Source organism: Cystoisospora suis (genome assembly GCF_002600585.1).
Source record: "Cystoisospora suis strain Wien I chromosome Unknown contig_3909, whole genome shotgun sequence".
Lineage (NCBI taxonomy): Eukaryota > Apicomplexa > Conoidasida > Eucoccidiorida > Sarcocystidae > Cystoisospora > Cystoisospora suis.
This window is the reverse complement of record NW_027156704.1, coordinates 1-12,997: the sequence shown is the minus strand read 5'-3', so window position 1 is coordinate 12,997 and position 12,997 is coordinate 1. Positions and strand designations below refer to the sequence as shown.

The window sequence follows — 12,997 nt, the reverse complement described above, 5'->3', positions numbered from 1 at the left end:
CTGTTCTCAAAGACACCGCCGCGTGAACGCTCCTCGACAGGAGATCACCTGCCCGTGCGGCAACCGGGGAGATAGCTATGTAGAGAGTTCTACCGCTCAATTTTCTTTGAACGGAAATCACAAAAAGAAGATAAGTGGAGCACTCGATTCACATCGGCAAGCCAGCGCAGTGTCTCAACCTTGCGAGTCTTCTTCTGATTCTAGTTCTCTCTTTGTTTTCTATCGTCCTTCCATTCTTTTTTCTTGTCCTGTCTTTCTTCCCTTTCTTCTTTCAGTACGAATTATGAAGCCACGAGAGAAAAGAGCTTACGAAATCAATCCTGAATATTCAGAACGAGCGAACCACACCCGCTCTTCACGAGCCCTAACACTAGAAGCATCTTGGTTCCTAGACAACTATAGAGACTGCAAGGGTACACCAAACCATCTGAAACTCTCCATCTGCGTAGACTTCTAGATGAATCAACAGTTGGTCTCACCGCGTCAGGGCGATGATGAGAGAGCGAAGCTATATGAAGTGCTATTTACATGTACAGACCGTATCGTTGGATGGCTGGCTGTAGCACAACATGCTTTACTGTCTCGGAAGGACTACAGCGGGCTGAGATATCCATCAACTTCATCAAGAGAAGATCACCAGCTGTTTTGAGCCTCTGTCTGCGGTGCACAAATCTAGCTACTTGACAGCGGTGGCTATACCGTTGCTACCCTGTACAGCCACCTAGTAGAGGAATGAGCCCCTTGCTTCTTCATCTGATGCGTAGAGGACATTGCAAGGTTTCGATATCAACAATTTTCCTCTTAATAGGAGAAATGGATCGCTACATAAGCACCTCAACACAGATGCATGTATCCACCCGGGGTGTTTTCAGACATTCCTCTCTCCTAAGAAGGTCTTCCATCGTTTATGGGCCCATCATACCTCGCAGGCAGATAGGCTACCCGCGTGGATCGTAACTATCCAGTCTGTGCTTCATTCACTTTCTCTGAAACAGAAAAACAAGCCGAAACTGTTTGAAGATGTGGGCATGCACTCGATACAGGAAAGGCAATTCTTGAATACCCACAGTTCTTATCCAGTATGCGTAGACAACTCTCCTCTTAACCAGAGTATTGCAGCTTATCACGAGATTCTTTAACGTTTTGAATGCATAGCCTGAGCCTCTCTTGTACACTACGCAGACTAAAAAAGCTTCAGCCAGCAGTTTAGGTTTCTACGCTTTTCTCCCTAAGACTTCCGTACTACGGGGAGAGGAATAGAAAGACGTCTCTCTCTTCTTCGCCTGTCATCTCTCCACGCCATCTTCTGTCTAACTAGCCATACTAAGTAAGCCAGAAGGCACAGGTAGATTTCTCATAACAAGGAGAGTGAAGCAACAAAATCTTTCTGACTCCTTTCTTCCTGAAAGAAACAGGTAGAAACAATGTCTCCTAACTGAAATGTCTTTTCTTTTTTCTGCCTGCTTTCCATTCTCCCAAAGTAGTAGCATTTGAGAGAAGAAGAGTTTCTTGGACGTAGAAGAGATAGAAGCAGCACCCTGTCCGTCCCTGTTTTGGCCGGCTTACGCCGGAAATGCGGTGGGGACGCTTCTACATCGGAAACCAGGAAACTGACAACTACTAAATTCCGGATTTCTAAGGAAGATTAGAAAAGAAAGAGAGAAGATCATCATCCATTAAGCAGAGCGAGAGAAGATCATCATCCATTAAGCAGAGCTGGTCAGCTGTACAGAGACTTCAGCTACGTTTGCATGCTTGCATCAACAATGAGGACCAAAAGCAAAAACTTTAGGAATAATTGAAAAGAACGAAAAAATCCATTTAAGAACAGGGTTATTCTTGCGTACCTCGACCCGTTCGGGTGTATGTACACTCAATGCATTCTGGTGTATGTACACTTCAACCCAATCCGGTATATGTATACCTCAATCCATTCAGGTGTATGTACACCTTAGCCCGCACACACACACTATATAATACAGAAGTTGTCCCAGCTTTCTAACGCAAGGAAGAACTAACTCATTTGATCGTTGCTATTCTACAGAGCTGCGGAGGAACTGAAAGTTTGGCGTGGCTTCCAACACATCTGGCAATCTCCATACACACCCTGTTAGAGTTCAGGTTTCTCTCTCTCTCCTGTTCTCTTCTTCTCTTCTTTCCCTTCTTCTCTTCTCTTCTTTCTTCTCCCTCATCATGTTTTTCTCCTCGATCTTCCTGCTAATCCTCGCGGAGACAAAGCTTTTCGAAGAACTCTCTTCTCCTATCCTCATATGAGTCGCAAGAAGAAGGAACCCCTCATACACTTCTTTCCTCTCTTTAGCTCCCTGCCATCGAGGTGTCTCTTCTTCTTGTTCTCCTCGATCTCATAGCATATGACTACTACGATACATATTCCCTCATTTTGTCTTCAGAGAGACATCATGGCATGCAAATTTCGTGATTTTTTCTTTTCTTCTCTTTTTCGATTTCTTTTGCGATTTGACTCGTAAAGGCAAAAAAGGGAAAGATGAAGAAACAGGAGAATAGGGAGGAGAAAAAGGACTGACAGGGGTAGGAGTTTGTGTATTTCTCTTTTCGACTGTGTTGGTCTTTGGTAAGTTGTCCTGAACTTCGTCTTTTTCTGCGTCTGCTTCTTCTTTCTTGTCCTCTCTCGGCGTCTCCTTTCCTTTAACTAGCCTCGAGGAAGGAGCATCTCCAAACGCCCACATCGAAGAAAAAGTTTCGCTCTGGTGAGAAGGAGAGAAAGCTAAAGAGAGTCTTTCAACTCCCATAGGAAGAAAACTACTTCCTTCTTCTTCTTTTTCTTGTTCTTTTCTTCTTGATCGATCAGTTGAGCCGGGTTCCTTCTTTGAGAGAACGTTTCTCCCAAGAGATGTTTTCATGCTTCCTTTCTTTCTCTGTCTCTTATTTCCTACCATCCGACTGTCTTGCGAAGTTGACAAATGGCTTTGGTTTCTCCTGAGAGACTCACAGGGGGAGGAGAACAAGAGCTGTTGTTCTCTCATCTTCTCCTTCGCTGATACAGATGAAGACTGTGACTTCTTTGTGTCTTCTTTCTCTCTCTTCTTTTTATTTTCTTCACTATGAGAGCATAGACTATCATTAGCTTTAAGCGTATGAGACCCACTTTGGATAGACTTCGCGTCGCCCGACCGAGTCTTCCCCATACATGCAATATTTTCTAATGTCTCATGAGCTTCATTAACATCTTTCTTCCCGGTCACCTTCTTTTTCTGACGAATCTGTTTGGAAACTTCTCCATTCCCCATGTGGTTATCTTCTCTTCTTTTTCTCCAAAGATCATCATCTGTCTCTCCGTTCTGCTGAAAAGGAGAAGAGGAGGGTGAAACAGGGAGAGATACGAAGGTCTCTGGATGAGGAATGGACGTCCGGTGTTTCCTTGTTCTCCCGTTTCTTTCATTCATTTGAACTTCCTCATTTATCACTCCCCCAAAAGGTCCTTGAGATCTCAGTGTTTTCTTTTCATCGCACCTCTTTGGCCTTTGGGATGAAAAAGAAGCTTCAGGTATAACTGTCGATTGCCCCTTCTCCCCACAAGTCGATTGTCCCCTTCGTTTCACAGGAAGAGGACCCCTAGGAGTAGGTGAGGACTTCTTGGCTAGACGTTGAAGAGCATTGACTACAGCAAGAGCCTCAGCATCTCGTCCTTCCTGCGACTGTGCATACGCGTACCCGCCAGGTAGATAACATAAAGCTCTCCCGGGGCTGTGCATGCCTTTATACACAGATAAGTACCCTGCTACTCTTCCTCGCCTTTCTTCTTCTTCTTCCGCTTTCACAGAGGAAGAAGATGGTAGAGAGGAAATATGTTGAGGCATAGAAGGCGAAGATGAAGGGTGAAGAGAAGAACGTTCTCTCTTTCTCGCTCTTTCTAATGACTTGTTTGAAGCGACTCTCGTATTTCTATCTATCTCCTCAACACTACCATTATGACCGTGAGAGGATATATCTTTCTTACTTCCTCTCTTCCTTCTTTCTTCTTCTTCTTCACTAGCTTCTTCTCTTTCTTCTTCTTCTTTATGTATTTCAGAAGATGAAAGCATGTTTCTGTTCAGATGACCGGGTGTCTTGAGATCTATCCTCCTATTCTTCCTTTCTTTGCTTTCCGAGATTTCCTTCAGCTTGTTAAGGACCGCTTGCGTTCGAGAGCCCTGACTCCCGTCATGCACACTAACTCCATGAGACAAGCTTGGAATCGTGCGAAAGAAGGACCTTCTGAAGACGCGTAAAGGCGAATCATGTAGGGCTGAGGAGGCAATAGCATGTGGAGTAAGTGTATATACACCTCGTCGCACTTGCTTAATGAAGGAGGTATCGTGAAAAACGCAACACTCTCGAAGAAGACGACTTAGATTGGACCGAAAAGAGGGGGTATCAGGATAGTGCAAAATTTCACATATGTAGTCGCCTATTTCTTTACAAGTAGCCCCTCCTCCTCCTCCTCCAAGGTCGTCGTTGCATGCATGTCTATCTGATGATTTCTTAGTGAACTGCCCACTTCGATAAGACGGTTTAACTTCATCTTCTCTTCTTTCCTCTCCTTTCTTACAACGACGAGAAAGATTCTTCCCTCCTGCCTCTTCTTCTGCTTCTTCTCTTTCGCCCCCCCTACAAGCTTCTCTTGATCGAAGTAGACGTCTTCTTCCTTTCTTGCGAGTCCCGCCAAGAGCTAGCAGTGCTAGGCGAGCCAAGTGAAGTAGAACGAGATTCTTTGTATCTTCCTTACCTCTGTGCTCCTTTCCTTTCTCTCGAGACCCTTCACTCCTCTTCTTTAATGCTGCCTCTTTAGACTGGAAAGCCGCTTCAACGCTCGACTGAGGAGGTCCGTGACTAGCTACTCGTTCACACGACCTCGATGAATGCGCCGTCGACACAGGGCATGAAGAAGACGGAGGTACAAGAAGAGACAAAGATAAACAAGAAGAAGAAGAAGCTGAAGAGATAGAATTCTTGGTAGGACTAGATAAGGATGTCTTGCCATCATGTGCAGCTGATAGCCTTCTATTCTGTGGTTGCTGGCGCTTTCTAGAGCGAGAAGAAGATGAAGTGGAACTCTGCTGCTCGACATTCCCCCTGATTTTCTTATCATTCACCTCTCGAGAGATTTGTACATAAGGAGAGAAGACAGGAGGTGGAGCTCCATGGATACATGTTGTATGGAAAGACAATCGATTCTCTAGGGGGACAATCGACGGAAGTGACAAGGCAGGAAGGCGAGTCGATGATTCATGATGAGTGCAACCAGAGAGGGAGGTAGTCGAGGAACGACGAGGCGAGAATGCTAAAGAAGTAGAAGAAGAAGAAGAGCAAGGAGAAGAAGAAGAAGACAGGAACGAGGAAGACAGCGACGGCGGAGAAGAGGAGGAAGAAAACAATCCATCTGCACGTGAACAGGTAGGGGGTAAAGGAATAGTCGGGCGAGGAGAAGAAGCTGCTGAAGAAGCAGAGACGATCTGAGGAGAGGTAGATGAAAGACAAGAAAGAGAGATAGGTTCAGGAGGCGAAGTCGGACAAGAGGAAAGGAAAAAAGAGAAGGAGAATAAGGAGGAAGACAAGGAGGACGGAGTAGAATATGACGAGGCTCTCGGTCTTTCTCTCACTTTCTTTTCTGAAGAAGAAAGTCCTTTGCGAAGGCCGTGAGAGGTCGGACAGACACATGGAGAGAGTGCAGCAGAAGAAGCAGGAAAGAGCTGACGTGAGGTGTCATGGGAGAGAGAGGAGGTTGCAGTTTTAGAGAAGGATATAGGAGAGATAAGAAGGGAAGGAGACGAAGGCGAAGAAGATGAGATAGACATTAAAGGAGGATAAGAACCCCACAAAGGAAAGAAAGAAGAAGAAGACGAGTGTATAGACACCCTGGAAATGACGGGAAGATCTCTTGGATCTTCCATCACAGCAGAGTTGCCGAGAGAAGAACGTTCTTCCTCTCTCTTCAAGAGAGATAGAAAAATTGACTCCGACGTTTCTATTCTTCAAGACATCGAGATGGTCATTCACCTTGACCTTTTTCCCCCCCTATCCTTCTCATCTGTCTGTTCGCCCGTCACTCGCTTCCTCCTCTAGTAGATCAGCACCATTCTCTCCTCGGCATCCTTATTCATTCTCACCCAAGTCGTCATCTTCAAACTTCTTCTTCTCCGTCTCCTCGTCTCGGTGATCAAGTGCCTCCTGATTTGCTTCTTCTTCTCTCATGTACTTCTCCTCTTGTCACCTTCTACCCCTCGCGACGGAGATAAACCTACCCATCTATGCTACACAATCTCTCCTTAGTATGGTACCATACACATATGTATACATAGAGCAAATTCACTCTCCCGATCACCCTTTCTTTCTCTTCTTCTTCCCCCCGTTCTATCGTCTAGAAACGTACTGTTTTCTGTATCGTATGTAGGACGTTCCTGCCGTACTAGAGCTTCTTTAGGTCTTCTCCCGTCGAGACGAAGAAAGGCCACAGATACAGTTGGTCTCCTAGCTTCCTCTCTTACAGAAAGAGACACACATACTTTTCTTCTTCTTCTTCTCCCTTTCCGTTTCGAGTTGTCGTCAGGTTATTTTGCCTTGAAGTTCTTTTGACACCTCTTCTATCTGTTGACAGACCTAACGAACATCCATCTGTGATGTTTCTTCTTTTCTTCTTTCTTCGTTCTTTTCTTCTTGAGGGTGTGTCTTGAAAAGCTATGAGGTGAGAGAAATGTAATCCGTCCTGTGAGTGTGAGTTGGCGGAAGAGACAACTACTGATACTTCAACTCTACTGGAGTGTATGTACACCTCCTCCTCTCGGCCCTCACTCCCTTTGTCGAAAAGTAGGCTTCATTCTCACAGCAAAAAAACCTCCTCTCTTCCCCGACCACTTACTCAAGATACTTCTACATCACATACAGATACATTTAGAGAGAGAGCGAGACAACAGATAGGTAGTTATCATAGATATATATCTCTCATATATAGAGAGAGATAGATACATGGAGAGAGAGCGAAATAGACGATAAGGATAGCTAGAAGAAGAGAAGACGACGTCCTCAGGTAATACCGTGGGGACGTAGCAGAAGTGTTTTGTCGGTTCGTTTAGGAGAAAAGAGGAGAGCTATACGGTCTCAGGTAAGAGTGAAAAGTTGATATAGAGAATTCACCCACCTACCGACTGCTGCTACTACTATTAGAGCCTTCAGAAAGGGCGATGTACACCCGTAGATGAAGAAGACTTTCGTATCACATGGAAGACTTCTCTACATATCCTTTTTTATCTGCACGTCCTCCTATTACACACAGGTACATAGAGATGTACGTAGAAGGCTTTTAGGTTCCATATAGACGTGAAAACATTCATGATGGTAGACAGGATAGATAGGAGAAGAGAGAGAGGGAAAGATGAAGCGTATGACAAGCGAAAGAGAGAAAGAGAAGAAATAGGAAGTCCGAGAACTCAATGTGAGAGGAGAGAAAGAGAGAGGGAGGTTTGAGGGAAGAATTGTCTTGGAGCTTGATCGGTATGCAACTTTGGAGAGGTTTGACTAGAGAGGAAGTTATCTAAACAAGATTGATAAGAATGTTCGAGACAGAAAGAAAGAGAAGCCTTACGAGGAATTCACTCACTCTGCACGAAAGAAAGACGTCTCGAATGAAACGACTGGAGAGAAAGAGATGGACGATCGATCGCTCGCCTTAGCTACCTGACTGACGGATTCCCTCTGTAAGTTCCACCAGACTAAAGAAAGAAAGAGAAGTAAAGAAAAGAAGCTTTCAAGCGGCAAAAAATAGAAGTTCATTTGAGAAAAAGAAGAGAAAAAGAATAAGAAATCGATGAACGACCTCCCAAGAACACGACTGATCCGTGCACGCAGGAAGGGGGGGAGAAGAAAAGACAGCTTGGAGAAGTTGACTAGAAGAAAGAGATGAGGAAGTTAGCCATAAGGCTTTCTTTCTTTCCTTCCTTTCTTCATGAAACATAGTGAAGAAACCTTCTTCTTTACCCCTTCCTAAGGCAGGAATCTTCATTGTCGGCAGTAAAAAGTTGTTAAAAACGGATGAGAAATGCGAAAATTTTCCATCTTTCTAAGTCGGGTATGAGTAGAGAAGAGAGAGAGAGTGTTGGTACGTGACTTTTCTCACTCGGTGTGCAGTTACTTCTCCGGCTGAGGTGACTTGTCTATTCCTTATCTTCTTCAGATTTTGCCCGGCTTTTTCTGCCGTTTTTCTTTGCTGAAGCAGTCGAGTCTCTTAAGACAATCCTAGGGGTGAAGTGAAAAGAGAGACGGAAGGGATTGAATTGCTGCAAGGAACACAACGACGGAAAAAGGTTGGCACGCATGCGCTTGGAAAGAAAAGACGATTCCTGTAGACATCCTAGACAACTGCAGATGGATAAGTAGATAACATAGTGACGTCTGTGGCTCTGTTTTTATTATGCGAAGGAAAGATGGATTTCCATAGGTTTCCACGAGACAGCAAGAAAGAAAAGAAAGAGAGAAGCAGAAGAAGATGAAGAACGATGTGAGGAGGAGAGGAGTTGTTAGTCATGCCTTTCCATTCATTTTTCGAGGACCTCCTTCCGTGGAAGAAGTACAGACAGACAAGTGGATAGCCCGTCACGGAGGCTTCGTGTGGATGTGTATCTAGACAGAGAGAGAGGGAGAAATGTCATTTTCGGTTTCCCTGCCGTCCCCATGTTGTGGTTTGTCCTGAGACTAACGAAGAAGAAGATCGAGGCAGTAGCAGAGGCGCGATCTCTGCCAAAACTCCCTCTTCTTTAGCTGTACACGAGGGCGAAGCCTTATGCTTTCCTTGTGCACATCGCTTTCTTTCTTTTTACTGTCCCCGTGACTTGCTTCTTGCTTCATCTGGTAGGTCAAAAACACTTCAATGAGAAGAGAGCTTTTCTCCTTTCTGTGCTCCAGTAAACACTTCCATTCTTTGTGACTTTTACAACTTGTCTCGTGCTGCGGCGCTCGGCCTTGTCATCATTTCTCCTCGTTGAAATTTTAACCAGCACGCGATCTCCTACTCCTGTCTACCAAGAGGGGCCATTCATTAGAAAAGTCAGACTCGGGTGTTCTGGATTCTTTCTTTTATATGGGGGGTGTCTGATAGTCACGGCAAGCACGATGTATCATCGACATCGCGATTTTCCTGGGAAAGTACGGTCCATATCATTCTTTTTCACACAGGTCTGCGAGAAGTGAATCCTGGAGCCATAAGGCGTCTGCTCGTCAGTCTCTCAGGAATATTTTGCTTCTTTTCTTTTCTGTTGAAGGTTTGTTTGAGAAGAACTCCCATCACTTCAGGACGTTGCTAGAGACGAGCAAACGTCATAAGCATATCGACGTTACAGCGGGATGTGTTGGAGTTGCCTTTCGCAAGATACAGCAGCCTTTCCAGAAGGCTAAGGAACAAAAGCAGACTGCCTCTTCACTCGAGAATCAACGATGCTAGAAATCCGTCTTATCAGACTGAGATAGCTTTTCTTCTTTCGAGTCTGTCGCTCCGCATGCAACCGTTCAATGGAAATGAAGAGAAAACATAGATACACCATACACTTCGAAGTTGAACCTGAGCTCGGAAGGTCCGGAGACATTCACGCAGTCACCCCAAGCGGGAGCGATCAGGGCCAATCCCTCAGCGTCATCTCTAGTACCTTGCCGGTATGTAATTCAATTTCTCGCGACAACTGGCAGATGGCTTGACAGACCTAGAGAGAAGTTCTTTTTCTCCCCTTCACAAGAGAAAGCCCAGGACATTGTAGGTAATAAGTTCATTCGTCAGGTGCAGGGACCGCAGTTTCACTGTCTAGGCAGGGAAACCCGAAGGAAACGTAATTCCAAGCAGCAGATCGGAGGCTATTGGCTTTGGAGGCAAGCTCTTTCAAAAGACTCGAACGGAAAACTGTTGGGTGAGCGGCTCAGCCAAAAAAGAAGAGACCACTACGCAGTAGGATGACGACGACCCTCGTCTAAAGCAGTAGAGAGAGAAGATAGAGTAGGAGGCGGGTCGAACAAGAACCTCCTTGACTACTAGCAAACGTCCTTTCAGAGAAAAAGGGTGTCGACTGGTCGACGGTGACGCGCAGACACACACCTCCGTTGTTTCGGCAATTGAAATGTACACAAGACTATCATCTAAGGCTTTACCGAGATACAAGCACTTGACTTGCTAGGAATGGACCCTCACAAAGAGGGGTTGGTCCATCGTACTAGCTATGGCCTCCTTCTCGGTTCATGGTGTTTCCATTCATTTTCTTCTTCGGGCATGCGAATAGCTCTCTCTTGACGGCTGTGGAAAGTCTTCGACCGTGTACGGTAGAACCTCCGTCAAACCTCTGACTCTTTTCTCGTGTCTTTGCCGATCATAGAAAGGTAGAAGAACCGAAGAAAGCGGAAGACACCCTACAGTCTACTTGTCTATCAGCCCCTTCCAAGGGAGCTCTCTGTTCTACCAGCGACGGGTCTTGAAAGCTGTCGTAATGGCGTACAGAGAAATTCACCTATGTCGGCAGTATAGAGATCTACCTGACTAGACAAGAATAGATAAAAGTGATACAGAAGCATAACAGAAAGATAAGACCTGCTGCGTGACTTCATAAAAAGACCGAAAGCCTTGGAAAAAAAGAGAAAAGTTTCCCTCCACACTAAGACAGGGAGTGGGCAGCGCGATTTCTTTGCTTTTGTAAATCGATGGATTCTCACCGATGATGAGAGTTCGACACCGATGGCGCTGAGGGAGCGCTTGGCATTTTTCATTCAGTTCATTGAAATCGTGTCTTGTGTGATCGAGCTCCACTCCCAGAGAAAGAAGAGTCTCTCTCTTTATACTCTCTCCTTCCCAGGGGGAAAGTCTTCCCTGCTTCCTTGCTTGGTCCGGGGCTCTCTCAAACTTCCACGGCATCTCTTTGAAAAGAACGACCAAGCTGCCTGACTCTCGACTTAATCATCGATCTCCACCGTCGCTGTAAGGACAACTCCCGATAACTAGTGCCTGCTCCCCCTGTTTGAAAGGGCTGCATCTCGAGACAAAAGGAGTGATCGAGAGCTAACACGCTAGTTCCTTTGCGGCCGTGCAATCGCCGAGTCGATTGTCTCGGCGATAAGCTCCCAGAGAACGTAATCTTTAGCTGATCACGAGCCCAGAGTGTCTTGCCTGACGTCCGTGAATTTCCACATGAAAAGAGAAAAGCACAAAGCAACCGAAAAGAATGAGAGCGATACGACACCTTAGAAGAAGCGAATTTGCACACATGAGAAACAATCGTTTAGACTCCTTCTTCTCCTCGACTTCCGATCTTCGCTTGTTGGGAAGCACCAGCGGGAGCAGCCGCCGCTCGACGTGCATGTGTCGATGCTCATGCGCCGGCGAGGCCTTTTCTTTGGTCTTGTGGTCCTTTCTTTTTCCGTTTCTTCCCTCTTTCACCTCAAAGAAGTCACGGGGTTAAGAGCTGTTGAGTTTTCGTCCCCTTTATGTTGTCTACGTCACGATTTGAAGGCTTTTTCTAGGCTTTTCTTCCGCTGCGCGCCTTTTTCGCTGTCACGCGGTAGGAACGATTGATTGTCTCGATATCTGCCTAATTGAATCCCTCTCTCTTTTTTCTTTTTTCTATCTTCACAAAGGTTTTCGTCTTTTTTAATAGGACTGCCTGTTGGCAAGTACTTGAGCGCGGAAAGGGATCTTTATGAGGGTCCATAGCCCGTGGGTTCTGAAGCCGATGGATGGATTCTCTTTCTTCTGAGTGATTGAATTCTCTCTTCTTCTCAGATTTACGTACTTCTCTCCTCAGTTTCTTCGCCTTTTTTGCTTCTGTCCCAGGGAGCTGTATTGCTGCTTCTTATCGTTTTCATCTGTCCTTTTGCCGCAGTTCTCCTGAGGGCCGCCATGGCTACAATTCTCGATGCTTTTTAATCTTGGTCTGTCTGTACACTCCATTCAGCTGTTCTTCGTGTCATTCATTCCTCATTGTGGGAGTTGCGAAGGAGGGATAACACTTTTCAAGGAAAAATCTTGCCCTTCTTACCGGGAGTTCTTTTTTTTTTCTTTCTTTCTTTCTCCTTCATCATACCTAAGACCGACGTCTTATCGTTGTATGATCTTTCTAGAAGGAGCCCTCCTTGCCGCTGCTTTTCTTCAGGCTGTTCGCCTGCTGAAGAAGGAGTGTCCTGCATAGAATCTTTTCAACTACTCAACTGTACGTACACTCGGTTCTTCTTTTTGGCTTGCCTTTCCTAACCTAACTCGTTTTCCAAGTGTCCCCAAATCCACATCACTTCTCTGATCGTTTGCTTGTCCCTTGGCGAGTCTATATCTCCTGGAAAAGAAGTCTATTTTCCGCCCTCTTTGTATCTCCTACGGATAAGGATTTCAAAATCTCCGCCTTCGGTGTATGTACGCCTTTCGCCTAGCTCTTTCTTTTCTTTCTTTTCTTTCTTTCTTTTGTCAAAGAACATCGCATCGACACCTGGCTTGTCTCGTTGTTCTTCAAGGTGGGGTGCATACCTTCAAGCCAGCATAGATCTCCGAAGAGAACAGGAGAGAATGAGACTCCAGAACGAAGAGCGTGAGTGTTTCTCTGCTTTGCAGCAGGCGAGCTCTCTTTGTCTAGAAGAAGATGATCATTTGAGAGAGATATGACAGATGAATGAAAAGAAGAAGATGAAGAATACAAGTCTGAAGAATATCTCCTTGAGCCATGTCTCTCATCACAGGTATTTATCACCCTTCTCACTATCCTAACGGCATATACTCTCATAACTATTCCTTGCAAGAATCGTCTATTCGAACACCTCCTTCTCCTCCACCTCCTCTTACCTTCCCTGCAGGTCTCTCTGTTCATTCTTCTTCTTATCTCCCGTCTCCACCCCCTCCTCTTTCTGCTTCTTCTTCTCCCTCTTCTTCTCACCTTCCTCCACATCGTCCTGCTAAAATCGCTTCTTCTTTTTCTTGCTGCGAAGGTTCGCCTTCTTCTCTTCTTTCCTCTTCTCCTTCTTCTCCCCC

General features: G+C 45.5%; 3 protein-coding genes across 3 annotated transcripts; 2 read left to right on the top strand and 1 right to left on the bottom strand.

Moving 5' to 3' along the window:
• Positions 1-1,670: 1,670 nt before the first annotated feature.
• On the bottom strand, positions 1,671-8,036 carry CSUI_007400 (uncharacterized protein). Its single transcript, XM_068067546.1, has one exon. It carries the CDS (start codon positions 5,910-5,912, stop codon positions 2,397-2,399), a length of 3,516 nt encoding a protein of 1,171 aa, XP_067920476.1. The 5' UTR covers positions 5,913-8,036; the 3' UTR covers positions 1,671-2,396.
• Positions 8,037-8,227: 191 nt separating this feature from the next.
• On the top strand, positions 8,228-9,239 carry CSUI_007399 (uncharacterized protein). The gene has a single exon (XM_068067545.1). It carries the CDS (start codon positions 8,501-8,503, stop codon positions 8,636-8,638), a length of 138 nt encoding a protein of 45 aa, XP_067920475.1. The 5' UTR covers positions 8,228-8,500; the 3' UTR covers positions 8,639-9,239.
• Positions 9,240-11,427: 2,188 nt separating this feature from the next.
• Positions 11,428-12,863, top strand: CSUI_007398 (uncharacterized protein). The gene has a single exon (XM_068067544.1). The coding sequence runs from the start codon at positions 11,898-11,900 to the stop codon at positions 12,168-12,170; it is 273 nt and encodes a 90-aa protein (XP_067920474.1). The 5' UTR covers positions 11,428-11,897; the 3' UTR covers positions 12,171-12,863.
• The last annotated feature ends 134 nt before the right edge of the window (positions 12,864-12,997 follow it).